A 27360-nucleotide genomic window follows, 5' to 3' on the forward strand; every position below is an offset into this window, starting at 1 on the left:
TCTAGTCTCACCAGACTCCCATGACATGCAGACTGGGGAGAGAAAGGCAGACAGGAGAGGAATAACTGCAATATGAAGGGCCAGATTCAGTAATGTGTAGCTGTTAAAGCTAGAGTGACAATTGTGATAATCCAGCCTGGGGTCCTGCATCACACAGGCCAGAGAACCTCATTCCTGCATTGAGCCCCCCACTGATGGTGGGACTGGAGCCTAGAGGTTGGTGAGCATGGACTCCAGTGAGACTGCCCGTGTGAACAACTGCTCACCAGCTTCAGGGGCTCATCCTCTGACCCATAGTCCACAGAGCGCTAGGAGGTGAAGGAGAGATGGAATTAGGACAAGTCTGTGATGGGAAGTACCTGCTTGATGATGCATCCAAGCACAAGGTTTGCGAGGTGGGTATAAAACCAATTCTTTGGCAACATTTACTTCTCCTGACATGAGACACATTTCTGGTGACTGTATTTGTTGGCGTACAAAGGTGGAAAGTCTCCACAAGCGATCAGAGCTGGAACCTGGATCTGGGGCATGGATTGAAGGGTTAGAGGATCTTTCTCATAGACTCATAGACTTTAAGGTCAGAAGGGACCATCACCATTATCTAGTCTGACCTCCTGCACGTTACAAGCCACAGAACCTCACCCACCCAGTCCTGTAATTGACCCCTAACCTCTGGTTGAGTTACTGCAGTCCTCAAAGTGTGGTTTAAAGACCTCAGTTACAGAGAATTCACCATTTACACTAGTTTAAACCTGCAAGTGACTCATGCCCCATGTTCAGATGAAGACGAACCCCCCTGCCCACCCGAGTCTCAGCCAGTTTGACATGGGGGGAAATTCCTTCCTGACCCCAAATATGGGGATCAGTTAGACCCTGAGCATATGGGCAAGACCCACCAGCCAGACACCTGGAAAAGAATTCTCTGAAGTTACTCAGAGCCTTCCCCGCTAGTGTCCCGTCTCCAGCAGCTGGGGATTTTCTAGATTTGTCTGTCCTCATTATTAACTGACTGCTAGCTTGTTGGGCCTGATTCACCCAACGGCCCCTTTACATGCTTTGCCAGTGTAAAGGGACCTTGATGTGGATGTAAATGAACCTTTCCACCGGAGCCTTAGTGTAAATGAGAATCTGGCCCAATAACTTAACACCAAATCAGTTTCCCAAGAAGCAGCCCACTTCACCAGAGAACCATCCTTTCTTGGACTCGCCTCTCCTTTACCACCCCAACCCACGTGTGCGTGGCTTTCAAAACCATTTATTTTGTGACCCTTCAGTGGCTCGTCTGTAACAAACCAGGGTGACATACATACAGGCTCAATAAGCTGTCAATGCGGATTGAACCCAGCTCTTTCTGCGCCCATCTCCCAGGCGAATGGCAAACTCTCTTAGGTGTAAGTAGCAGGTTGTTCTACTTATGGAGGCCACACACTAGATGGCGATATGATCCTGGGATATGCTTATAAAGTGTGGGTTCTGTCCCCCTCCAGTGGCTGCACCATGCTGAGGATAACAGCCTGCTACTGCTGCCAGCTAAAAGAGTTACTCCTTCAGTTCCAGCAGTGGAGGTCCATGCTAAAGGTGCTAGATTCAAAGCCTGCTGACTGCTGGAGGCTACAATCACATCTCTTCACCCGCAGTGACACACCTAGACCACAGTCTGAGAATCATAGAACTACATCAGGGACCACTCAGGGCACTGAAGGCTGGTTGTCTAGGAACAAGAACCATAGACTGGGCTTGGCTAAGCTCCTTCACTTTGATGGTTTGCCAGGGACAAAAAGAGGCTCCTTCTGTGCTCTGACCACTTAGACAGCCCGGCCTCTGAAAAATTCATGGCCTTTGAGATAGAAAACAAAATGCCCTTTTATCGTACCGCCTGGAGTGAAACAAATTGATGCCTCTGGAAAGCAGACGTGGAAAGAGACAAACTTGGAGATAGAAGCCTGGCCAGATTCAACACCAGACACGGTGCAATCGGTCTGTTTCCTCCACCCTTTGCTGCCAAGAATGAGGTTCTCCCCAGCCTGGCTGGTTATCACCACGCCATTTGCTGCGAACCTGTCCGAAGATCATGGCCCTTCCATCACCGTGGGCTGAAGGTGAAAGTGGCGGCTCTGGCCTGCCATTGTGGCGGCTCTTGCCTGACTGCAGCTGAAAAAACACACTGGGTTTTACTCGCAGTGTTTCTCTCTCGTTTGCTTTGGCCTGTCCTTAACGATTCGAAAGTCCTTGTCAGCAGGAGCTCCGATCTCCGTCTAGCTCATTCAGTGGTGCTCGCAGAGCTGTGGCTTTGAATTCCAGCGCAGACCTTGGCCTGATGCTGCCATGCATTGCTTGGGGGCAGGCGGGAGGGAAAGGGCTGTTGCACTGTGGGAAAGCAGGTCTGCTCTGATTCCATTAGCCCCCTCGGCAATGCTGCGATTTGGGAACTTCCACTGAAACACCCTCTCGGAGACATTGCTGAAGTTCCCGTAATCTACCCATCATCTTAAACTGTCCAGACCAAACAGCAATGGGACAGGCCTCTCTCTGTTTCCTCGTCTCTGTATTTCTCCTCCTTCCTGGGCACTCTTCATTTTGGGGCTCTTCCCCACCCTATCTCTCTGGTCTCTCCTCTCCCTGTAGTAGCAGGATGAGCGGCAGTAACCATGCTCCACTCCACGGGTGGGAAACTCACTCGAACGCCTCCACTCCATCTTCCTCTGCCTGTTGCAGAATCAAACAGACTAGATTGCTCTCATCAGTTTTTTGCTGCAGCTGACTCCTTACGCAAAGGGAAAAGGGGCCAGGCATCTCCTTTGATAAAACTCCTAGGTTGAGCCCAGAAGGCAGCAGGGAAAGATCAGGGCTTGATCTACAGCTCATTGAAATCAATGGAAAGACACCCACTGCCAATAACTTCAGGGCTCCAGTCCACAATGAGGGTCAGGAAGGAATTGCACCAAGGACCGGATGGGCGGGCAGTATTTTTAGCTCATTCAGTACGTGATGCCTTTACTGACCGGTGCTTCTGCCGGCACTACCCTCACAGCACGCACACCATGGTCTGTGGAAGCGTCAATAGAGCAGAGTGGAGTTGGCATGGGCTGGGATTTGGTGCCCTGTAGTGTTTTTCCTCCCCTCAGTAACTCCCACTGTTGCTGATGCAGTGTGGGAGCGGTGTGTTGCGCTTCATGGACACAAAGGCTGACGTGGTCCCTGCCTGCGGGTCCCACTTTGAGACTGGCACTAGATAATATGGCAAACCTGGATTCTCAGCTCTGTCTGGTATCCTGTGGGTGAAGGAGATGGGCATGGCTCCCTGATTCGAGGGATGGTCTATACCAGCCCTGGACCTGCTGCACTTTAGAGCAGCCTTAGGGCTACTCCAAAATACACCATATATCTGTGGTCTCCAGAGGTTCTCTCCTGGCTGAAAGTCAGCAGAGTACAGAAGTGCTCCAGCCATGCCCTCTCCTCTACCCTCCCCTACATATCTCCTATACCAAGGGCCAATGGGGCAGTGGGTGGGGACAGAGCATAGGAGCCAGAAAGGGACTCTCCAGCCTTAGGAGAATCACCTTTTAGGGGCAATCCAGCTGTTTTCAAACCCCTTTGTGCCACTGAAATGGTGCAAGGGGGCTGGCTTGCAGCTCAGAATGTAGCCCTGTGAGCTCAGCATTTGCTCACACACAACCTTGGATGCCAGTAGCTGTGTTCAATGAGATGGGAACTGTTGCCTAAGACATGGGGCGTTTCTCTTACCCTTTGTGGAAAGCTCTCTGGGATGTGCTTCAGTGCAGCATCTCATTGGGAGCAAAGTGGCTCTGTGTGTCAGGCCACACAGTCTGGGCCCCAGAAATGGACACACACGGAATCTCTAGTCATTTTTTTTAAATGATCTATTATTGTCAGAAGGGAAACTGAGGCACAGGGTGGTGAAATTACTTTCCCAAGTCTTGCAGTACATCAGTGGCAGAACCTATGGCTCAAGACAAAAGGCATGAATCCAGTACGTCCTGGATCAGAAAAACCCTTGAAAGTAAGAAACCCATCCTCCTTCCCTTCAATCAGCCTGTGGTCCCATACCCATAGGGGAGTTTTCCACTGTGCTGATAACCAGCTTGTCAGCTCTACCTTTCAAACATTTGAGAACCTGTTAAAAACCCCATCAGACGTTCAACCACAAAGCATCAATTATGTCTAAACAAATCCTACATTGGGTGCCAAGCTACAGGCAGCCAGCTACGTCATGTGGTATTTGCAGCACTACATGAGATCGGCTTCCGTCTCAGTTTCTGGGACCGGGGTGGCCGGCTAGGAAATTGAGCTTGATGTTTTTCCTTCAAATGAAATAAATTAAAATAAAATAAATGCTCTGAGTTCCATTATGTAGCTGCAACAGATTAAATTCCAATTTAACTCAGGGAAAAGTTTTCAAAGGCAAAGAAGGGCTGTTTTTTGTTTTTTTTTTAAAGAAAGGACATATGGTTACATTGAGTGATTTTATTCTTTCTCATTGGGGCGTTTGTGTTTTCCTTAATGTAATAAATCTGCTTTGCATGTCTGTAATCTGAACGACGTATGATTTTCAACCCTCTGCCGAGCACCACAGAGCCATTTGGGAACGTGTCTTAATTTCATCAAGGAGTAAATTAAAGTGCCCTTCCCCTCAGTGTATTGTGCAGCATGTCTCCATGGCAGGCATGGTAAGAACAGGGCAGACACGGCTCAGGGATCAAGTGCTGTGAGATCGAGGAGGAGATGTGTGTAGCTTATAAGAAAGAAAGCATTGGTCATTGTGAGATAAACAAGCTGTGCTCACCAGGTGGGTAAGGGTCAGGAGATACACCTCATCCAAAGGGACAAACAATGGAACTAAAAAACCCCACTTACTGTTCTGAAGGAACATTCATGTGGAAAGTCTCTGTTCCCCTCTGCAGCATCTCGGTGTGACCAAGCGTCACCAGGCCAGCCATATGACCAAGTACCATCAATGATCACTTCTCCAGACTCCGCCAGGGGGCCCACCTCACCCCTGCTTTACATGCTAGATGGTGACTTGCCCAAGGAATTCAGTCTCTCTTGCACCCCTGCAGGGTCTGCCCAGATCTTGGGTCCAGCAGCACAGGGGCCAGGAGGTACTATGCACCAGCTTACTCCATGCCCAGAACTGGGGGCGGGGGGCACTGGTGGAGCCTTGGCTCTGCCTTTTCTCCTTGCAGAGAGATGTTGTAAATTGCTTCTGACATAGACCACTACTCTCCCCACCACATAGCAAGAGACCGATGTGCTAGACACCGTGCATACACACAGCTAGGGAACTGCTGTGGAAGGATCTGGACCCAAACAAAATTAGCCATCAAAGTAAGAAAGAGAAAAAGAAGAGAGGGACATTTCAACGATTGTTTGGTACATAGGCCTCGTATACACTACAAAATTATGACAGCACAGCTATGTCAGCAAGGAGTGTGAAAAAAATCACACACAGCCCAGCCGACACAGCTATGCTGGCAAAACCCCTCGTGTAGACGCAACTAGGCCATACCTACAGGATGTAGGGGCTCTGTCCTGGGAAGCAGTGACTCTGACAAAGTTTTGGAGGACATGGTGGATAGTCAGCTGAACATGAGCATCAAGTGTGACTGAGGGTGTGTCTACGCTGCTATTAGACACCCGCCGCTGGCCTGTGCCAGCTGATTCGGTATAAGGGGCTTGGCTAAGGGGCTGTTTAACTGCAGTGTAGATGTGTAGCTTGGACTGCAGCCTGAACTTTGGGACCTTCCCACCTTGCAGGGTCCTAGAGCCAGGGCTCCAGCCTGAGTTGAACATCTACACCACAATTAAACAGCTCCCTAGTGTCAGTCCTCCAAGCCCGAGTCAGCTGGGTATGGGCCAGCCATGGGTTTTTAATTGCAGCATAGACATACCCACTCTGGCCAAAACAGCTAATTCTGGGATGCATAAGCTGGGGAATCTCAAGTAGGAGAGAAGAGGTTATTTTACCTCTGTATTTGGCCCTGGTGCAACCAGTGCTGGAATCCTGTGTCCAGTTCTGGTGCCCATAATTCAAGAAGGAGGTTGATTAATTGGAGGGAGTTCAGAGAAAAGCCACGAGAATGATTAAAGGATTAAACACATGCCTTATAGTGATAGATTCAAGAAGCTCAATTTACCTTAACAAACGGAAGGATAAAGGGTGACTTGATTACAGTCTATAAATGCCTAGATGGGGAACAACTATTCAGTCTAGCAGAGAAAGGTCTAACACAATCCCATGGCTGGAAGTTGAAGCTAGACAGATTCAAACAGGAAGTAAGGCATACATTTTTATCAATGGGAGTAATTAACCATTGGAGCAATTTACCAAGAGTCAAGGGTCCTGCCATGAGTGCCGGGGACTTGACTAGATGACCTCTCAAGATTCTTTCCAGTCCTATGATTCTATTCTATGATCCTATGGTGGATTCTCCATCACTGACTATTTTAAAATGAAGTTTGGATGTTTTCCTAAAGGATTTACTCTAAGAATTATTTTGGGGAAATTCTACGGCCTGTGTTGTACAGGTGACCAGACTAAGATGATCACAGTGCTCTCCTCTGGCCTTGGAATCTATGAATCTATGGCGGCAAAGTGCTAAAGTTGTATGGAGAGGTGGTGAAGCCATGCCAGTACGTCTGTTGGTTTACACTGCATCTCCACTAGGGCCCTCAGCAGGCATAGCTATACCGGCAAAGGCTCTGTAGTGTAGACAAGCCCAAAGAAACATGACCACTGAAAGGACTAACGCTAGCTGAAATAACTGAAACTACCTCAGTTTACACCAGCTGAGGATCTGGCTCCAGACTTGAAATTAGGGACAACCCTATTTTGCTTAAGCCCAGAGAAAAAACACAGTTGTGATGTGCCTTTTACTCACATTGGAATATGCTCTCACTGTTAGGTTTTGTGCCCCTGCCTTTAGAGAGAACTTGCCCTGACCAGAGCATTTATCTGTTGCCATGGAATTACCCCAGTGGACTGCTGGCATTATGGGGTAGAAAGCTGGGGTGATATGACAGTTTGTTCAGTGACTAAGGCACTGGCTGGGAACTGGAGATACGGGGGTTCTAGTCCCCACTCTGTCCTGCTGAGTGACCTTGGGCAAGTCATTAGCTCATCTGTTCCTTCCCCCAGCCCCCATTGTCTGTCTTGTCTATTTATCCCAAAGGGGCAGGGATTGTCCTTTTCTATGCGTTTGTACAGGACCTACCGCAGTAGGGCCCCAATCTCAGTTGAGGCCACCAGGTGCGACCATACCACAAATAGCAAAGCTGTTAATTAAGTATCTTCTTTGTCAAGTTAATTATAAGCTCCAGAGGCTGTGTTCATTCCGCCCACCGCCACCACCTGGAAAGAGAAGCAAATTCTCCTCACCTTCAATCTGATCGGGCGTGAATTCAAGCTGAAAGAGAGCAAGAAAAAAAAGTCACAGTTTAGTCCCTCTGCTGATGTACCTCAGGGACTGCGATCTCTGACATATGGTGCTGGCCACTGCTGGAGAAAGGCTACTTGGCTAGGTCGACCCCTGGTGTGATCCAGTCTGGCACTTCCAATGGGCCTGTGGAAACCCTCTGTGTAGAGAGGGTCAATGTGAAATAGGGTGAGGAAAATAGGGCCCTGCCACTGTCAACCCAGCACCTTTCTCTGCTCTGTTTCTGATCAAGGATTGTTTTATTAAAAAATTGAAAATATGTCCCATTTTAACTCGGATGGATGGAAATCAAAATGTGAAAATATGGCCACTTATTTAGATTACTCATTCAGCACTGAAAATCTGGCCCATAATGCCCAAAGCTAGGCGCTGACTAAATGATTTCACTATTCACTGCTCTTTGCCTCAGTTCCCCATCTGTAAAATGGGGATAATGACCCTGACCTCTTTTGTAAAGCACTCTGAGATTTACAGATGAAAAGCACTAGAAAGATCTAGGGACTATTCTCAAGGTAACTTTTCTTTCCCAAAGACAATATTTTACACCCACTATTACTTGCGAGTGAACCACGGTGTTTGTTTTAGCATGACACTGTTATTTGGAACGAGTCCAGCTTTCACTAGCGTTTTCTCTGCCAGCCATTGTGTTTCTGAGCCCTTTGGGGCAAGGACAGTTACTGATTATATGTTTGTACAGCACCTAGCACAATTAACCTCATGTGGTTGTGGCCTTTGTGTGTGTGTGCAGGGAGTTTGCACCGGCATTGTTTCTTGCATTCTTTTAAACAACGCAAACAAGGAGTCCCCAAAATGGAACCAATGTGTTTCTCTTCTACGGCAGGCTAAGGAATTCTAATGTTAATAACGAGGTTCTTAACTAACCAGGGCGGGGCTGGGTTAGGGATTAGAAATGCTGAGGATGGGAAGAGGCTCGGAAACCCATCAAGGTCTGTATCGTGGTGATGAGGTGGCATTTGTGCCCTGCAAGATTTTTTTCCACTCAGTCCTTTTTAAAGCTATTAACACACATTGTGCTCGGCAGCAAAACCCACAAACCCATCGGTTTGTGCACAGAGCTATTCCGTTGCATGCAAAAGCCTGCAGTGCCCAGGCCCATGTGTTTATTAGTGTGAGGTCATGCTCCCTGGTTCAGTAGTCCATGAGCTTTGGTACCATCTGCTTCTTGAAATTCTTTCTGATCTGTGGATACCTGAGGTTCTCCACTGCATAATCCACAGAAGAGAGGATGGAGAGAGAGAAATGTGTGTAGGCAGGGGAGGGGATAGATAGATAGATAGATAGATAGATAGATAGATAGATAGATAGATAGATAGATAGATAGATAGATAGATAGAAAAGGGTGTGTATGGGGTAGATATAGAGGTGTGTATGGGGATGGATGGATGGCTAGATAAATTAGATAGATACTAAGTCTGCTCTTAATACTGAGGATGAGTATTATTGTCTGTTCAGTGACCTCTTTAACCTTCCTACAACCCACACCTGCCTCAATGCTCCTTTCCACCTGCTGAACCTACTCCAAACCCTCTCACAAGCATTCTGCTCTGAATTCCCCCCTTGCTGGTCAACCCACCCACTAACCCTTCCTCCCACAAGTCCTCACACCCTCCTCCCTCTTTCCCAGCCATTGAATCCTCCCGCTCCCCTTTTCCCCTGGAAGGCAAACGGGGACCCCTGTCTGGGTCACAGGAGTTCCTGGGCTTGCTAAAAGAATAGGACGTGGCTGGAGCAAGATATCATGGGAGTTGCTTGCCTGGGGTGGCCCAGGGGCTGGCCTGTTGTTTGGATTAAGTGCCCTTCCCGATGATCGCTAGTCACACCTTCCGCAGTCATTGTGGAGCGTAAACTCCACAGGGATCCCCGGGCAGCTTTGGTGACTCACAGCAGCCCATGCTGAGTGACTTGCCCCAGGCCCTGACAGAGCTAGGAACAAAGCCCTGGTCTCCTAGCCCTGCACTGTAATCTGAGCCTATTCTTCCTCTCCCCGGGCATAAGCGGGTCATCTGAGGTCTGTCCCCATTAACTGGGTTTCATGATTCGCTCTGTCTACATTACATGGTAGGTGATGTATCACCGTTGTCTGTCTTGTTATTCCAGCACTTATACTCATGGTCTGGGTACAGACTAAAGCCCAGATCCTCAAAAGCCTTTGGCAGTTAGGAGCCTAAATACCTTTGAGGATCTGGGCCAAATTTCCTGTGTTTGGGGCAACCACTCAGGGGCGCTGTGCAGGGAAGAAGGGAGGTAGAGCCAGGTCAGGGCTTTAGCCTGCATAGATCTGCCATGCCAGGTACCTCTCCCTTCCAAGCTGTACTCTCTGACCCTTCTCCTCCCTCAGCCTGTGGAGAAGCTAAATGGGGGATGCTGGCTGCATGGGGAGCAGTGGCTCGCTGAAGCTCTGGCAGGGGTCTTCTCGTTGCTCTATGCAGTGACCAGTGCTCTCAGGCGAGGAGGAAGCATGAGGTTCTACCTCCTGTGTGAGAAGCTGCGGGAGGTTGTGGCGAAGGTTAGGGAGAGGGAGGAGAGCAGTACCGCTGCCAGGGCTAGGGTCTGGCTGGTTGACTAGCCTTGCTTAGAGAAGGGCCCAAGCTACAACACGTAGCTTCAGGTCTGCTCAGGGGCAGGGTTTCACTGCAGGCCCATCTCTTGTAGGGGAAACAAGAATTCTGTCTTCTGAAAAATGTCAACATGGCCCCGGTTGGTTTTGTTTCCACATCAGAACGAGTCTAGCCCTGATGAAAATGTTCATGAAACCACAATGAAAGCCCCGCCCTGTGAGAGGCACTAGCCCAGCAGTGAGCACGCCCTCCCTGATTCAGAGCAAGGTCTTGAACCTGGGTTAGGTTCGGAACTTCAGCTGAGCTGTGGGAACCCAGGTTCTGGGCTATTGGCTATAACGGGGCAGACCAGAGATTCTACCCTGGACCTGAGGATCCTTCCTGACATTTCTGTTGACACTGATACATTTTTGCAAAAAGTCGCAGTTTGACAAATTTGACACTCTCCGATGGAGTAATCGTTTCTGTAAAAAATTCCCAACCCGCTCTAATCTCTAGCCTGCAGCCACTAGAAGAGAAACCCACAAACCCTTGGGGTGTTGAGGGCTAAACCTAGCAGCCCATGGGGAACATGAGTCTCCAGTGCTCAATCTCCACTTCTGCAGGGCCACCAACCAAAGAGGAACAGGGACCACGTGCTCACACTTTAGTCTATCCTACACTATGGGTGCTTTGGTCCTGGCCTACAGCCAAACCACCCTGAGGTCTTTGGGTGGCTGACGAGCAGCAACCCGCCTTGACGGGGACGGCCATTTCCAGCCTCCTCCTTGCAAGCATACTTTTTCAGAAGAGACTTTTTGAGGGCCTGGGGTCGCTCTTTGTTCTTTTCAGTGCTAAGCCAAGTTGGCAGGGAGGCTTCAGTCTGTAAAGTGATAGCCTCTTTCTTTGATTGAGAACATGCTCCTCTTTCTTTTCCATAGCATGGGGAATTCTGAGGCATCAGCAGGAGACGTAGGGCCGCTTTGCAGAAACTGAGACAGTTTCTGGCAACATTCGGCCCCAGAAATGTAAAACATTTTAACCTCACTCTTCCCCTTCAGCAACATGAGCTTGGATTCTCTGACCACTTATTGAAGGCTGGCTCACCTCCTTCTCTCCCCCCCCGCTCCGCCCAACACACACACACACACACACACACACACCACAAGCCTTGCAGCAGATGTTTGTTCAGATGTTCTTAACCAGCAAAGTATTATGAAAAATTAAAAACACCCTTGGATAAATGGCAGGGGAAGCCAAATATTGTGTGTGCTGGCTGCTTAAAGGAGAAGACCATAAAGGGCTGGGCTGGGTAGATGGTGCGTTGCAGGAATTACCCTGTAGCTGGGCCTCCAAGGGTATGTTTACACAGCAACCAGACACCAGTGGCTGGCCTGTGCCAGGCGAATCAGGCTTGCGGAGCTGTTTCATTGCTGTGTAGACGTGTGGGCTCAGGGCTGGAGCCCCCACTCTAGGACTCTACGAGGTGGGTGGGTCCCAGAGCCCGGAAGTCTACACGGCAATGAAACAGCCCAAGCCAGAGTCCGCTGGCGCAGGCCAGCCAGAGTTTTTTCTTTGCTGTGTAGACATACCCCAGAGTGAATTCTGGCTGACTCAGAATTTCCCGAGAGTCACATAGCAGAGGTCCAGGACTGACTAGGCTATCGAGTCCAAAATATCTTCTCACCCCTAAAGACAGTCCTCTCAGACACAGCCATGTTGCTTTTCCACGGCTCCACAAAGGACTGTAGGAGTGGGTGGGTTGCATCAAGGAATCCCAGGTGGCCTTTGAGTCCCACGTGGATAAAATTGAGAACCTCTGCTCTATAGCCCAGCATTTCTGTCATGGGATGTCACAGTTACAACACTATGAACCTGCAGTAGTAACCGCACAACCCACAACAAAGCAACACAAACAGCATTGTCACAGTTTCAGGGTAACTGCACCCTTGTTCCCTCTCCATGGTCCACTCCAACAGTCTCAAGTCTGGCGTCAGGCCCCCAGATATGGTGTCTTTGGGCAGGGACAGAGTAGCTCCTTTCTAACCATGCATTTTAAGTCTTCACAGCCTCCTGCCATGTACTGTGATACCCCCAGTGAGCCAGTCTACCCTATAAGCCAGCACCTGTGCATTGCTTTCTCTCTGAGACCAACAGTGACCACACAGCTCTTCCAAAGCAAAGTACATTTATTCTTAGGGCAAAAGCACCACAGAGAAAACATATAAAACAATAAAAGGGTTTAAATGCGCACTAAATGTACCAGGAATTGCTCATCTTTTGCAGTAGGCCAATGTCCCTTCCACCTCTTCAACAAGGGTTGGGGCCTCCCTGTGGACAGAAGGGCCTGGCCCTTCACTGAATCAAAATGAAGCTCCTGGGTCTGTTTAAACTCAACCTTTTGTACCCAAAGCCCTCTCTTTGTCTCTTGGTCTCTGGAAAAGAGATGAAACCAGTCCCTTGCCCTGACCTGACAGTCAAGCTTTATAGACAGGCTTAGGTTTTTCATTAATCGCCCCATAGTGATTCCGGGAACCCCCAAATACACCTCACCTGTATTGATACCAAAGTCTATGAGTATTATACAACTCATGTTGCCTGATCCATCTCAATATAATGGCTTTTTGAGATTTTCATGCTTTCAATGTCAAATACAACAAGGTTCCCAAAGGTACTGACCGTGCTTGCAATATCTGTCACAATCATAGAATCAAAGGACTGGAAGGAATCTTGAGAAATCATCTAGTCTAGTCCCCTGCACTCAGGGCAGGACTAAGTATTATCTAGACATACCCTTACAGGTATTTGTCTAACCTACTCGTGACCCTGTGACACTGTGGTGAAAATCCCACAGCGCCGTCATTATGGCTATAACCGGCATGCTGTGGCATGCCATAACGGTTTTAGTTAGGCATGCAACAACTCATTTGCATGTCGTAGCCGGTCCAAAATGGAGTCCTCCATATGGCGTGGACAGAGACCACTCGTCAGGTTATAAACTAGACACACCTATTGGGGTGTTTTGTCCCCCGTCTGGTACTGAGACAAAACCGGAGGTGGTTCTGTCCGGTATGGGACAGGGGACACCATAATGGAGAGCGAGCCACTCTCCCCTGCTGGCGTGACCTCACACACACCGTACATGCAAGGTCATGCTGGTGGGGGCGGCGCAGAGAGCGCTTCAAAATGGCATCCCCCAGGAGGCATGACCTCACATGCACCATGCGTATGAGGTCATGCAGAGGGGGGGGGCGGGGTCACACTAGCGGGGGTAGGTTCATATCATTCCTGAAAGTGCCGGTATGTCTGGTATTCCGGGAATGTGTGAGTGGTCACCCAAGCGGCCTGACCATGCCCCTCTGGTGTGTGAGGTCATGCTGTGCCGAGGTTGGTTCTACAAAATGGCGCCCTCCATGGGGGCCAAATGGAATTGTGCCGTGGGCCAGATCTGGCCAGCGGGCCACCAGTTGGACAGCAGCCAGCCAGTCGGGCATGGTTTCCTGGCATACACTAATGCCTCGCCACCGCCATCCTGGCCCCACCAGTCTGACTTCCTGATGCTGCAATGAAGGCCTCCTGATATCGTGACACAAATGTCCCAACAGTGCAACCTACACTGGAATGGTGCAACGTGCCCCTGAGGATCCAGGCTCCTTGTAGGTTGAATCAGTGCCTTTGCACTCGACAGTATTAAAATTCCAGCAGGGTAAATCATAGCTAGCCAGCTAGAAATGTCACACTGCCTGGTGTCCTGTATAACCGCGTCCCTGAATAACTAGGGTCACTCCGTCTCTTCCAAAGAATCGCTGCGATAAAGAATTGGCACGAGAGAGAGAGCTCTGGTTTTGTTTCAGAGTTGGCAATCAACTGGCGTGCCTCTCCCGAAATAATCATCCTGGAATTCAGCCATGGTCTTTAATGGGCCAAACTGATCCCCTGAGCAAATCATCACATCAATGGATCTGCCCCTGGGGCACAATTGGACCCATTACTGTAATTTATTATTGTCCTACAGAGGACACTCTTCATTGCAAACTGACAAATATTGTGTTCTGAGTTTTCTTTGTAATCCCAACTGTCCTAGACACTTAGTCTGGATCGAGGAGTTTACTAAAACAGTGGGAAGCTCAGACGAAGTTTGCTGGTCGGTATTGTTGGAAATGTCAAAATTGTGATGCCCTTTTCCAGCAACATTTCAAATTATAAAAAGGGAGGAGGATCAAAAATTCTGCTGAACTAGACGTGGGTCACAGCTGCAGAGCTGAACCCAGATCCAAACCTTTCCACAGCTCAGGGGTGCTTGGATCCAGGTATTTGGTTCAGCGCATTAGAGCATCCAGGTTTGAAGGTTGGAGCCAGATGAGTGTGTTCAAACTTTGGCAGTGTTAATGAGGTGTGAACCATGACTGTGTGGTCCAAACTGGGAATTAGGGGGCTGTTTAGTTAATCTGGGAGTTAGAAGCCAGAGAGAACTACACAGTTTGTCTATGTCCAACAGCCTCATAAAGAATGCCCATTGCATTCGTACAGCTGAGTCTGTCCTTTTCTACCTCAAAGGACGCAAATCATTCAGATGAATGGACTGTGGTTCAAAATCTTGGGAAATCCACTCTGTGGCCAAGTTTGGACCCTAAACCAAGTGAATATTCTGCAATTTTTGCCTGTATTTTTCTTTCAGTTTGGGCTCAAACCTGTGATTCAAAATGAAACTTAGGGGGAGGAAGTGTCCAAATCCAGACCGATCCAAGCCCCAAAATTCCTGCTGATGGGAAACCTGAGACTTTCACCACCCCTAGCCATAAACCCTGAGGGGGTTTGCAACTCAATCTGTTTCCTTACCAATGTTTTTTCCCCACATCCAACATACACGTGCAAGTTTACTATTGTAAGGTCGCTTCTAAGCACAGTTGTGTCTTTATAGGGTTCTCTCTGTAGGGCGTGGATCAGCGTTCACTTTGCACTCCCCATCAGTCCCCGGTCAGGGGAAGCTAATGATCCAACTAGCGGACCAAATTCGGTGATGAATCCTGGTCACCTGCCACCTGAGGCACGTTGTGCAGACGCTAAGAAGGAGGGTTCTCTCTAGACATTGTTTTGTTATGGTAGGGTTGCACACAGGCACTGTTTTGTTCCCAAAGGGTCAGTAATAAGCACTGCTTTTGTGTCCTAGGGCCGGTCGTAGGCACGGCTCTGTTATGATAGCGTTGTCTGTGAGCGTCTGATGGATGGTGGCATTAATATGTGACTATCCGGACGTGCTCATGCACGTCCGTGCTTGCAGGCTCGGCTGGCCGTCTCCAGGGAGAGATCAAGGACTGAATGCCATCGTCAAGTCCGGGCACCATCCCTCCCTGCACATCAGTGGGGTGATGTGGGGGAGAGCTCGCCCATGCTGCACCTGCTTTAGGGCTGGAGAGAGGCCTTCACTCTCCAAGGAGGTCATGCCGCCACCTCCCTCCAGCTCTGTATTTATGTGCCATTAGCACCCCGCCCAAAGAGCAGCCAGCACCAAGGGGTGGGAGACATAAAGGGCCATATCCTCAGCGGGCGTAAACCAGCACATCTCCATTGAAATCAATGGACCATATCCACAGTTGGTGTAAATCAGCACATCTCCTTTGACATCAATGGGCCATATCCTCAGCTGGTGTAAATCAGCACAGCTCCATTTACATCAGTGGGCCATATCCTCAGTTGGTGCAAATCACTACAGAACCATTGAAATCAATGGGCCATATCATCAGCTGGTGTAAATCAACACAGCTCCATTGAAATCAATGGGCCATATCCTCAGTTGGTGCAAATCAGTACAGCACCATTGAAATCAATGGGCCAGAGCCTCAGCTGGTGTAAATCAGCACATCTGCATTGAGATCAATGGACTGTATGATCTGCTGGTGTAAATCAGTGTAGCTTCATTAGACTCAATAAGCTGGCTTCTCAGCTGGTGTAAATCAGCCTGGCTCCACTAAAGCGAATGGGCCAAATCTGCAGATGGTGAAAATGGGTGTAGTTCCCTTGAAGTCAGTAGCTCCTGGACATGGACATATTTTGTGAATTCAAGAGCTCTATGCTGCTTTTCACCAGCCGAGGCTCTGGTCCTGAGTGTAGAGAGATGCCACAAGTGAATGCATCTGAATCTTCCTCGGGCACTATTATTAGCAGTGATAACACCCGGCTCCCTGTACGTGACCATTCGGTACATGATTCTAGGAAGCAGCCACCTCATCTAGGAGAACTTGGCTCCTGGATGACCACATACCCTTGACATAACTTAACGCTTTCAGTTTAAATTTAGTTCCTCTGATGCCCCCCTCCTCCCTTACCACTCCTTGTGATTTGGAGTACAGGCCAAACAGAGAGAGCAGGGAACAATGCCTTATAAGATGTCTGCCTGCAGCGGGAGATGAAATTACACTCGGGAAGGGATTTTGCTCAGGAACAATTCTAGCGCGGGCTTGTGATTGCATTGCCCCTCTGGCCATATCGCTTCCCTTTCCTTTCCCAGGTTTCTTTCCAAGCCTTGAAACCTGCCAACGTAAAAAAGAAAGGATAGAATTGCTGAGTGTGCTGCCTGGCTCTAGCCCAGACTTGTAGCATGACCTTGGGCAAGTTTCTTGACTTCTCTTGGCCTCCATTCCCAGCCTGTCGGACAGGAGTAATACCTCTCTAGCTCTCCTTTGAGTGTTCATTCCCCTGCCATTGCAGGGTCCTCATGCATGGGTGCAGCTTGGCCCCTCCTGTTTTCCACCTGTGGCACACAATAATCTAGTCTCCTATGGGTCTCATTTCCATTGCTGGGTTTCGTGTGCAGGGGCCAGGTGGTGTTGGTGGCTCATGACATACAGGGCATCTGACTGGATGGTCTGGTGGGCCCTTCTGGACTTAAACTCGATGGCTATGATATAGTGCTAACCATAGGAGGAGGCAATGGGCCCAGTGACTAGACCACTGACCTGGGATATTAGAGATCTGGGTTCTGCTGCTGGGTGTCATTAGGGAAGTCCCATCTCCTCCTCCAGTGACTCAGTTTCCCCATCTGTAAAACAGGGTAGTGCTACAGAGAGCTTTGAGATCTACTGATGAAAAGCCGGCATTGGTACTATCCCCATTTTACACATAGGGAACTGAAGCAGAGAGAGGCTAAGTGACTTGTCCAAGGTCATACAGAAAGTCTGTGGCAGAGTCAGGACTTGAACTCACATCTCGGCCTACTGTCCCAACTGACAGCCATTCTTTCTCCATATACTAATATCTCCATTGCCTGGCTGGTCTACTTAGATTGTAAACTCTTGGTGTCAGGGGCTGTCTCCTACTGAGGGCTCAGTTGTGAACCCAACTAAACACCTGCACTGGGAAATCAAAGGGCATAAGAAAGGAGCCCTTTTAAGCCCATGTATATCTATCTGCATTGCCACAGCTTGGAAGGAAATAGCAACCAATGGTAGGCAGGGAGTGGGTGGACCCTAGGCTCTGACCCCCTAATGCGGGGTCAGTAAGCCGTGCCAAGAAAGGAACTGGTATATGGTACTCTCCGAGTCACATTTCAGTCCCTTTAGGTTTTACTGGTTTATGGGTGAAATAAATATTCCATGCCTACTTGCATAATGACAGGTCTCAGAGTAGCAGCTCTGTTAATCTATATTCGCAAAAAGAAAAGGAGGACTTGTGGCACCTTAGAGGCTAACAAATTTATCTGAGCTCGAATAAATTTGTTAGTCTCTAAGGTGCCACAAGTACTCCTTTTCTCCATGCCTACAGTTTGGCTTTTGAGTCACTTGGGAAAAGTTTGGCACTTTGGCTCCAGCATCCTGCATGTATTTAGTTGTGCATTTAACTTAAATTTAATAGAACAGTTATTGCACATTAAACAAATAGTGATTAAAACCACATTTATTGAGGTTTAGCAGCTATGTGAGAAATGCAGATCTTATTACAGAGTTGCTTGGTCTCCGGAGTGTGCTTTTAATAACTCCCTGCACATCAAGACACATTGTGGCTGGGTTTTAAAAAGAATCAATAAGGGAGGGCCAAGATCTGGGAGGGCTAGTGGATAGGGCACCGGACTGGGAATCAGGAGACCTTGGTAAAATTCACAGGTCAGGTAAAAATTGCCCGTGTGACCTGAGGTAAGATGCTTAAGCTCCTCTGTTCCTCCATTCCTTATCTGTGAAATGGGGGTAAAACTTCCCTACACTTGTAATGATTGTGAAGTGCTCAGATACTACAGTGATGAGGTGAGATAAACATGCAACTAGAAAGCAAATAAGATACTTTGTTGGTGTAAATCAGGGAAGCTTCATTACCAAGGTATACTAGCTGAAGCACAGCGCTCGTCCCCAATCTTCTGACTGGTACCAATAACATTTGTAACTATGCAGACTACGGTAACGAAGATAATACTAAACAACCCTCATGCTTCAAAGCACCATCGACTTGCCTGTGAGGGTCAGGAAGGCATTCTACTCTATTCGCCAAGCCCCAAGTACATTGATGACTAGAGCTAACAGGCTGTATTCTCAGCTAGTGTAAAGCAGGGTAGCTCCATTGAAATTAATGGCCATATCCTCAGCTAGTATAAACCAATGTAGCGCCATTGAAATCAGTAGGCTGGATTTTCAGATAGTATCGCTTCTCTGAAGTTAATCAGCCTCCAACTGACCTCAGTAAGAGCTAGATTGAGCCATGGATTCACACCAGGTCCTTTGCAGGAGCAGATTCTGAGCATTATTAGACACGGGTTGTCATTAGATTAATTACACCAGTGTCTTGGTCCGGACACAGCTCTATCCCTGCGTTCCTGCTTTACTGAACATTCCTGTTATGACTAGACCCTTAAAAGCCACAGATCTCACCTAGCTGACACCACCTTGGCAATGCAGGGGTAGCAATCTCAGCACATCCTGACTGAGCTCAGACAACGACTTCAAAGCAAAACCCCCCAAAAAGATTTACAAACATCTATAATGCTGATACTTAGAGTTGTGCTAAACTATTGTACCAAACTGAGATGCCAGGTGAGACTCTAAATTCAAGCCCGAAACTATGATGATGAGAATCATATAAGTATGAGAGAGAGAGAGAGAGAGAGAGAGATGGGTACCTATGGAGATGATAGATAATTAGGTGGATAGATGGACATGTATGCATGGGGATAGATGGATGGACAGGTATGCTTAGGGAGAGAGAGAGAGAGAGAGAGAGAGAGAGAGAGAGAGAGAGAGAGAGAGATGGGTACCTATGGAGATGATAGATAATTAGGTGGATAGATGGACATGTATGCATGGGGATAGATGGATGGACAGGTATGCTTAGGGAGAGAGAGAGAGAGAGAGAGAGATGGGTACCTATGGAGATGATAGATAATTAGGTGGATAGATGGACATGTATGCATGGGGATAGATGGATGGACAGGTATGCTTAGGAGAGAGAGAGAGAGAGAGAGAGAGAGAGAGAGAGAGAGAGAGAGAGAGAGAGAGATGGGTACCTATGGAGATGATAGATAATTAGGTGGATAGATGGACATGTATGCATGGGGATAGATGGATGGACAGGTATGCTTAGGGAGAGAGAGAGAGAGAGAGAGAGAGAGAGATGGGTACCTATGGAGATGATAGATAATTAGGTGGATAGATGGACATGTATGCATGGGGATAGATGGATGGACAGGTATGCTTAGGGAGAGAGAGAGAGAGAGAGAGAGAGAGAGAGAGAGAGAGAGATGGGTACCTATGGAGATGATAGATAATTAGGTGGATAGATGGACATGTATGCATGGGGATAGATGGATGGACAGGTATGCTTAGGGAGAGAGAGAGAGAGAGAGAGAGAGAGATGGGTACCTATGGAGATGATAGATAATTAGGTGGATAGATGGACATGTATGCATGGGGATAGATGGATGGACAGGTATGCTTAGGGGGAGAGAGAGAGAGAGAGAGAGAGAGAGAGAGAGAGAGAGAGAGATGGGTACCTATGGAGATGATAGATAATTAGGTGGATAGATGGACATGTATGCATGGGGATAGATGGATGGACAGGTATGCTTAGGGAGAGAGAGAGAGAGAGAGAGAGAGAGAGAGAGAGAGAGATGGGTACCTATGGAGATGATAGATAATTAGGTGGATAGATGGACATGTATGCATGGCGATAGATGGATGGACAGGTATGCTTAGGGAGAGAGAGAGAGAGAGAGAGAGAGAGATGGTTTTGGCTGGTTTTATGGTAGTTTGTACCAGGAGTTGCACAATGCCAAGTTCAGTTTTAAGCAACCCAGGGCCTACTTTCGAAGAGCCCCCAGCTTGAGTTTTGAATGTGCTATGGGTTTCCTGTGGTTCCATAACCTGGACTGAATTAGTGTAAACGGTGAAAAACATGTGACACTTGAAGGGGTCCCACAGTGGCTCTAATCTCCTGAGTCCAATACAGTTCCTTAACCACAAACCCTTTCTTCCTCTTGACTTTCTGATCCCTCGATCTGCCCTTGTGTATCTAACCTGGCAGCTCTGTCCCTAGCTCCCCATCCCTACCTTTCAAAACCAGTCCCTTCCGGGAATACCCCTCAACATTGGGCCTGTTTGTGCTCCAAGAGCTGGAGCAAGTTATGGTGACTCAAGCCCCATCTCTACTTACAAGGAAAGGGCTCGATCCTGCACCCTTTCCTTACATGAGTAACCCCCAAGGAACTGTCAGGTCCAGCCAGCGCTACTGCATACATTTGTTTCCTAGAGTCCAAATACCACCCGCCACGTCAGATAGCGACCAACTCCTGCACAGTTAGTTGCCAGATTCAAGTCAACCCAAGCCAGCTGCTCAGAAGGGAGAGAGGGGGAAAAACGGGCTTTCTCCGATGATTAAAAGCCTGCCCCGCAGTGCCCAGCCTGACGGAGGACAGTCTGTATCTCTGGCTTTACAGGCGCTGTGATAAATAAAGAGCAAAGCTGCCTTTAGAACTGTCCTCTGACTTTCTGGTGTTTCAATTATCTTTGCTGCTGGGATCCATCCACAAGCGCCAGAGTAAATTACTAATAGGGTATTCTGAGCATGGCATGGGCTGTATTGCCTACATAAAACAGACCCAGTCTTGGCTGCAGGCTCCTGAATGCTGAGGGAAAACTGGCTGGAGGTAATTGAAGACAACAACCCTTTGCAGCAGAGGAGGCTTGTGAGAGGAAACAGAGATTGTGTTGACAGGCCAGATCTGGATTCCTCTTGCTGAGATGCCCCCTCCCTGGGTGTACGCGCTGTGTGTAACATCACACTTTCCTGCCTCCTGTTACAGAAAGGGGACACAACCGGGGGGGGGGAGGGGGAAGAAAGACCCTTCCATTTATAGAAGACAAGAGCAGAGGGGGAGGCAGGCCTCAGCTGTGGTGTATGCCGAGGGTGGCTGCTGGACCCTGATAGAACACTGCTCAAGCCAAAGCCCATTGAAATCAGAGGGAAAACTTCAGTGAACTTTGGATCAGGTGCTTTGCCCAGGCCAAAACGTCAGTAAAGACTGCTACTCAAAGACTGCTACTCACAGACTGCGACTCAAATTTCTTTTTGCTCAAACTCCTCAGGGAAAAAAAATCACTTACAGGCAGAGGAAATAAAATTTCAGCCTAATAGGTGATCACTGAAACTTACAAGTGTGTGAGCAGAGGGGGCCGTAAGGGAAATTGTTCTGCAAGTATAAATCCACTGGGCAGCACTGGGCACCAGTAATAATAATGGGGGTGATGATTAAAAATATATTTCCTAGGAAAGAAAGAAAGAAAGAAAGAAAGAAAGAAAGAAAGAAAGAAAGAAAGAAAGAAAGAAAGAAAGAAAGAAAGAAAGAAAGAAAGAAAGAAAGGCCAGACTGTAGCTAACCTCTGGAGACTATAAGAAGTTTCCACCTCCTTCTTGGGCCAGAGCAAGCCAGAACCCCAGTGAGATTCATGTCTTCTGGCATCCTGAAAGATGCCATGTGCCCCAAGGTGGGTGAGGCCATGGCTCTACCTTTTGCCTAGCCAGAAGCATAATCTCTCCCTCTTCAAGGATGACCATGCCAGTGCCCATGTGTGCAGCATGGCATATCCAAGGCAAATCCCTTCTGAGTCAGGATTTTGGTTGCTACACTCCTCCTGGCATTACACAGAGCACCATATAGCCCGTGCAATGGGACTGGGGGAGCAGAGAGGGTGTCTAACTCATGCACTGTTATAACATCATGGAAAAAGTGACACAAATGTGACCAATTTTCCAGCTTTTCCCAGTGAGGAAATACACAGAGATTGGGTCGCTTCCTTTTTTTCTTTCCCTCCTGGCCCACAAACTCTTTAAAGAGATGTGTAGGATTCTTCCAGGAGGGAAGAACATGGTTTATGTTCGAGGCCCTGGCTCAGCAAAGTATTGAAGCGTGTGCCCAACTCCAAGCGTGTGCCCAACACCAAGATTGCTCAAGTGATTCTGGGTGCCCATCTTGCGATGCCAGAAAGGGCCCTGATTCTCAGAACATGCTGAGCAATCACCCTCTGAACCTCACCCTCTACTGAGGTTCTGGCCCACCATTTGGTAATGATTTAAAGTTATCAGTTGATGGCTGTTGAGTGGCTGATATGAGCAGAGCTGGTGGGTCTCAAACCGTCTCTCGTGGGTTCATGTCCCATAAGCAACCTTCTCACCTGGCCCTAACTGGTCTCGTCTAAGGAGGGTTCAGCACAGATGCCAAAGAATGACAGCGGATGGAGAATGTATGCAGTGTAGTTGTAGCCATGTTACTCCTATAAATGAATAAAATTCAGTTCTCCTCTCACTCTAGGGAGGACCACGTGGATCAGGGTTAAGGCATGGTAATGGACAGCGTGGAAGAAGCCAGCACTTTTGCTGCCCATTCTGCTCCATGGAGACAGGGCTCCAGATCCCAGGGCCACCGATCTGCCAGGTTTCACCAGCCTACTGAGACTTCAGGAATTCGTCTGTGCCAGGACATCCCAATCTTACTTCCAACAGGTGGATTTTTTCCTGGCAACAGAAGCCCACTTTGCATTTTCTTATGCAATCAGTCCATTCCCCTTTTCAAACGAGCCCCATTCCTCAGCCCCATACACCTGTCACTGGCCATTTAGGATTCTAACTGTGGCAGACTTTCATGTGCCAACATACAAAACACAGACCTACCCTCACAGGTTGAAATCCTCTCGCGTCCCCTACGCACGCATGACCCCCATGCCCTTCCCGCTTCTTGTCCATCTGAGTCTGCCTCTCCTCCACTACCCTGCCAGGGCACAGCATGGGATCTCTGAATGCTCTCCATGCCTGTGAACTGAACCCATGCCTCTGAGAATGGGTAGGGAACTCATCTTCACTGTCACCCACTGCAGAACCAGCTTCACTCCCTCATGGCTGCAGCAGTCCTGGAGCCTTAAAATCCTTCCTTTCCTGCCAAAAGAGGAAGGGAGCTTTGTAACCAGAAACTCAAGGTTATACCAAGGTGTGCAATCTTCAGGGCAAGAAAGCCTTGCAGGAGAGGTGGGCTTTCAAGGTTCTAGGACAGTAGGCGCCCAATGAAAATAAACCATGCCCATCCCGTCTCCAAGACACGTACATTCGTGAATATTGTTACGATGGGCAGGTGGAATGGACACATCTGCCCAAGGTTCTGGAATGGTGACCATTAGCCCAGCCCTTCTAGCTCCCTGCATAGACCTAGTTGGTATTGGTCCTGCTGTGAGCAGGGGGTTGGACTAGATGACCTCCTGAGGTCTCTTCCAATCCTAATCTTCTATGATTCTCTGACCTACTCCTCTTGGTCTTTGGACTCCGAACCCCCTGGACTCTCCACAGGCACCACTCTGGGGCCAAATCCTGCCTCAATTTATGCCCTGTGTAATCCATGGGAGCAGAATGCAGGACAAAATTTGGTACCCTGCAACATTATAAGCACTCTACAGGGAGTGAAGGCAGTTTGCGCTGTGTGTATAAAGAACCCAATGTTCTGGCTCCAGAACATCTGAAGGACAATTCATCCCTTAGGGGAGGGAGGCTCGGGTGCAGATTTATCAATGCCAAAAGTCTGTGCAGAAAGTTCACGATATTGGTCACAATGAGACAAAATCCAGGGAAGGGCTTATGTTTTTCATGGGCCCAGTCCACTGCCCACCGAAGTAAACAGAAACCTTTCCACTGACTTCAATGTGCTTTGGATCCCATCCAATGTCCTTTACAGTACCAAAGTGTCAGACCCAATCCTGTGCTCCCATCCACCACTGCAGCTCCTGAATCACTCCACTGACTTAAATGGAGTTACTCCAGATTTACACTAATGGAACAGAGACAAGAATATAGGGCCTGATCCTGAACCCATTAAAGTCAATGGCTTTAAAGTCCCATTCATTTCCAGAGTGTAAGATCAGGCTTTTAATCCATTATTTATTAAGATAGAAGCTAGAGGTAGAAAAGACCATTTATCTCCGGCCCCGAGAAGCAGAGTAGCTACACTCCCTGTGTGCATTTACTAACGTTTAGCCAGTCTTGTTTTAAATGTGTCAAGTAATGGCTTTCAGTCAGTTCCCACGGAGACCATCCCACAGACTGATAGATCTCATCCCTGGGAAGTTTTTACACTTCCCCACCAAAAAAAATGGCCCTTTTTCCTTTTATGAAAAATGTTGTATTTGAAAATTCTGGTCTAGGAGGATGGAAAATCATTCCGCTGGCGGAAAGGTGCAGTGTATTTATTTTAAAATGAAAAATCTGCCCACTTGGAAAACTAGTGGCGTGAAACTGTGTTCAGACGTTTTGAAAAGCTGGTGAATTTAAAAGATATAGATATATTTTGACCCGCTCTAGAATGCACTGATGCCCATCTCTCTAGCCTACTAATATGGCTCTCATTACTACAGAATGTGAGAGCCTTGCAGCCTTTAATGTATTGATGCTCAGAACGCACCATGAGGTAGGGTGGTGCTGTTATCCCCATTGTACAGATGGAGAACTGAGGCACAAAGAGGCTAAGTGACTTGTTCAAGGTCCCACAGGAAATCTGTGGCAGAGCATGGACTGGCACCTACCCCTCCCAAGTCCTAGGCTAGACCCATAACCACCATCATTAGAGTCCTTTTATGCTTGTTTGTCCTCTCTCTTACTAGGATGCTCTTACTAGGATGTTCTCCTCTTGCTGGTCCGCCGTTTGCAGACCGTTACGTCTGGGGCCCTTGCTATGTGAAAGAAACCAGAAGGAGGTCCCAGACCAGCTCTTCCTTCTCAGAAACCCTCAGATGAAATATTGTGTCACAATCTCTCCAGGGTAGCAAAGCATCCGCCATGTTCTGCTACTCCGCCTGTGGGCCAAGTTGCCCTGAGCTGAACGAGCACCCCACGTCGGCAGCAGCATGACACATTCACATCCTCTGGCATTCCCCGGCTCCTTTATTTGCCTTGACTTTTTAACTAGCAAGAAAGGCTGCTGGAGGTGTTGCTCCCCTCCCCGCCCCTCCACATCTGATAGTTAATCAGTGTCTCGTCAGAGAAGCCGGGCCAGATCCTCAGGTGGTGTAAATCAGCATGGCTCCATTGACCAGTCAAACTATGCCAACATGCAACAGCTGAGAGTCTGGTCCCATGGGCTTTGTACACCAGCTGTGGATCTGACTCCATTCATTCAAGGGAGTGACACCAATTTGCACCAGCTGAGAGGCTGTTCCACCGCAGGTTTTTTGGCCCCCTCTCCCTGGAATTACCCATTTTCTCACTGATGCCTTAAAATCTTCTGCTCGTCCTAAATGGAAACAGTCCTCGGGACACTTCCCATGCAACAAGTTGGATCATTATTAAAGCAATGGGCCAGATCCTTGGCATCGTTTTAAACCAGTCAGTGGAAATATTCTGATTTACACCACCTGAGGATCTGGCTCAGGTCCCCACAAGAGTTCGCTGCATAAATTGCCATGGTGGGTCCTTCATTTCCTAGCTCAAAAGCAAACCCTTTGCAAAAGGCAGACAGACCTGCTACTGCCTGATGGCCTCCATCTGTTGTGTAGCCTTTAACGCGCCAATGGTGTGAGAAAGTGCTTCCTAAAGACATCTGTGGGGCTTCTGGATTTCAATCCAGTCCAGAAAGAGCGAAGGGTAAATGTAGCTGCCCTGCCTTCAAATCTTTATTTCTTTCGTTAATTTTGTAGGAACCAACGGGGCAAACCCTCCAGTAATTCATCTCTGACACTGACATTTGGATGCATTCTTGCTCTCTTTCTCAGTCTGGGCCAGATCCTCAGCTGATGTACACAGCCACAGCTGAAGTCAATGCAGCGACACCGATTTACATCAGCTGAACATCTGGCCCTCTCTGTGCTATATAGGAAAGGAAATACACACAAACACAGGCATATGAACACGACTTAACCAAATACTCAAGGAATCAACAGGATCAGCTGTGTAACAGAGCGGATCTAAGAAAGGTAGAATGGAATGAGGCTCATTGCACTTGTTATCCTTTTGGGCAGTCCCTTAAGGCAGCAGGATGCTCAGTATGCATGGACTTTCGCCCGGCTTTCTCTCTGCATACCTAGCATACGTGCACACTGAGGCTTCATATGCCACTGTGTTGTGCTGCTCTTAGAAACTGTGGGGTGGATTTGCTCACTTGCTTTAAGGCAAACAAGTATTTCTTATTGGCATGGAAAACCTTGCAGCATTAGATTTCCCATCCCCGTGTGGAAAGGCGGAAGGGGAGGGATTTGCCTCTAACCGGGGGCAAGAGGATCAAACGTATCCCTTGTCAAATGGAATTCAGCCCTCAGCTTTTCTCTTGGGAAAAGAGAAGCCCCTGGGAGTTCCATTATATTGCTCAACTGCAGATTTGACTCCAAAAGCTGGCCCAAGGGCACAGTCCCTCTGCTGCCCACCTCCCGCAGCAGGACCTGGCCAAGTGACAAAGGGTAGCTCCAGATAGGCTCGGCTCTAACCTCATAATGCACAGAAGGCAACAGCCCTGCTTCAAACAGCCCTGGCCATGCCTCCTGCAGTAGGTTGAAAAGATACCTACTTTGATGTTAGCTGGGTCAAACAGGACTTCCTTGGGGGTCTCCGGCTCTGGTGGTGGTGCTGGCTTAGGTGCTGCCTTCGGTTCCTCTTTCTTTGGTTCGGGCTTCTTTGGGTCAGGCTTCTTGGGGGGCATGCTGCTTTTTTGACTGTTTTACAAAGAGGGAAAAAAAGAGAGACGGAGAGGGAGAGAGAGACAGAGTAGGGGTGGCTGCTCAAGGATAAAGCAGAGCACAAATCACTCCTCCAGCGGAGGTCTTTATCCCTGCCAGTCCCTTAATGTCACACATTGTGTCATTCACCCAGCCCATCACATGCCAGGGCCCACAATAGGGGCACTG

The 27360-nt window shown here is 48.4% G+C and overlaps 1 protein-coding gene across 1 annotated transcript in view; it reads right to left on the minus strand.

The window, feature by feature from the left end:
• Positions 1 to 27155, minus strand: part of MYL3 (myosin light chain 3) — a 41509-nt gene extending 14354 nt beyond the window's left edge. The window contains exons 1-2 of the mRNA XM_073329601.1: positions 27024 to 27155; positions 7397 to 7424 (exon numbers count right to left, since the gene is read on the minus strand). Coding sequence (XP_073185702.1) covers positions 7397 to 7424; positions 27024 to 27155 — 160 coding nt within the window. The remainder of the gene's footprint in view (positions 1 to 7396; positions 7425 to 27023) is intronic.
• Positions 27156 to 27360: the final 205 nt, after the last annotated feature.

The sequence above is a fragment of the Lepidochelys kempii genome, chromosome 2 (assembly GCF_965140285.1).
Source record: "Lepidochelys kempii isolate rLepKem1 chromosome 2, rLepKem1.hap1, whole genome shotgun sequence".
NCBI classification, from domain to species: Eukaryota; Metazoa; Chordata; order Testudines; family Cheloniidae; genus Lepidochelys; species Lepidochelys kempii.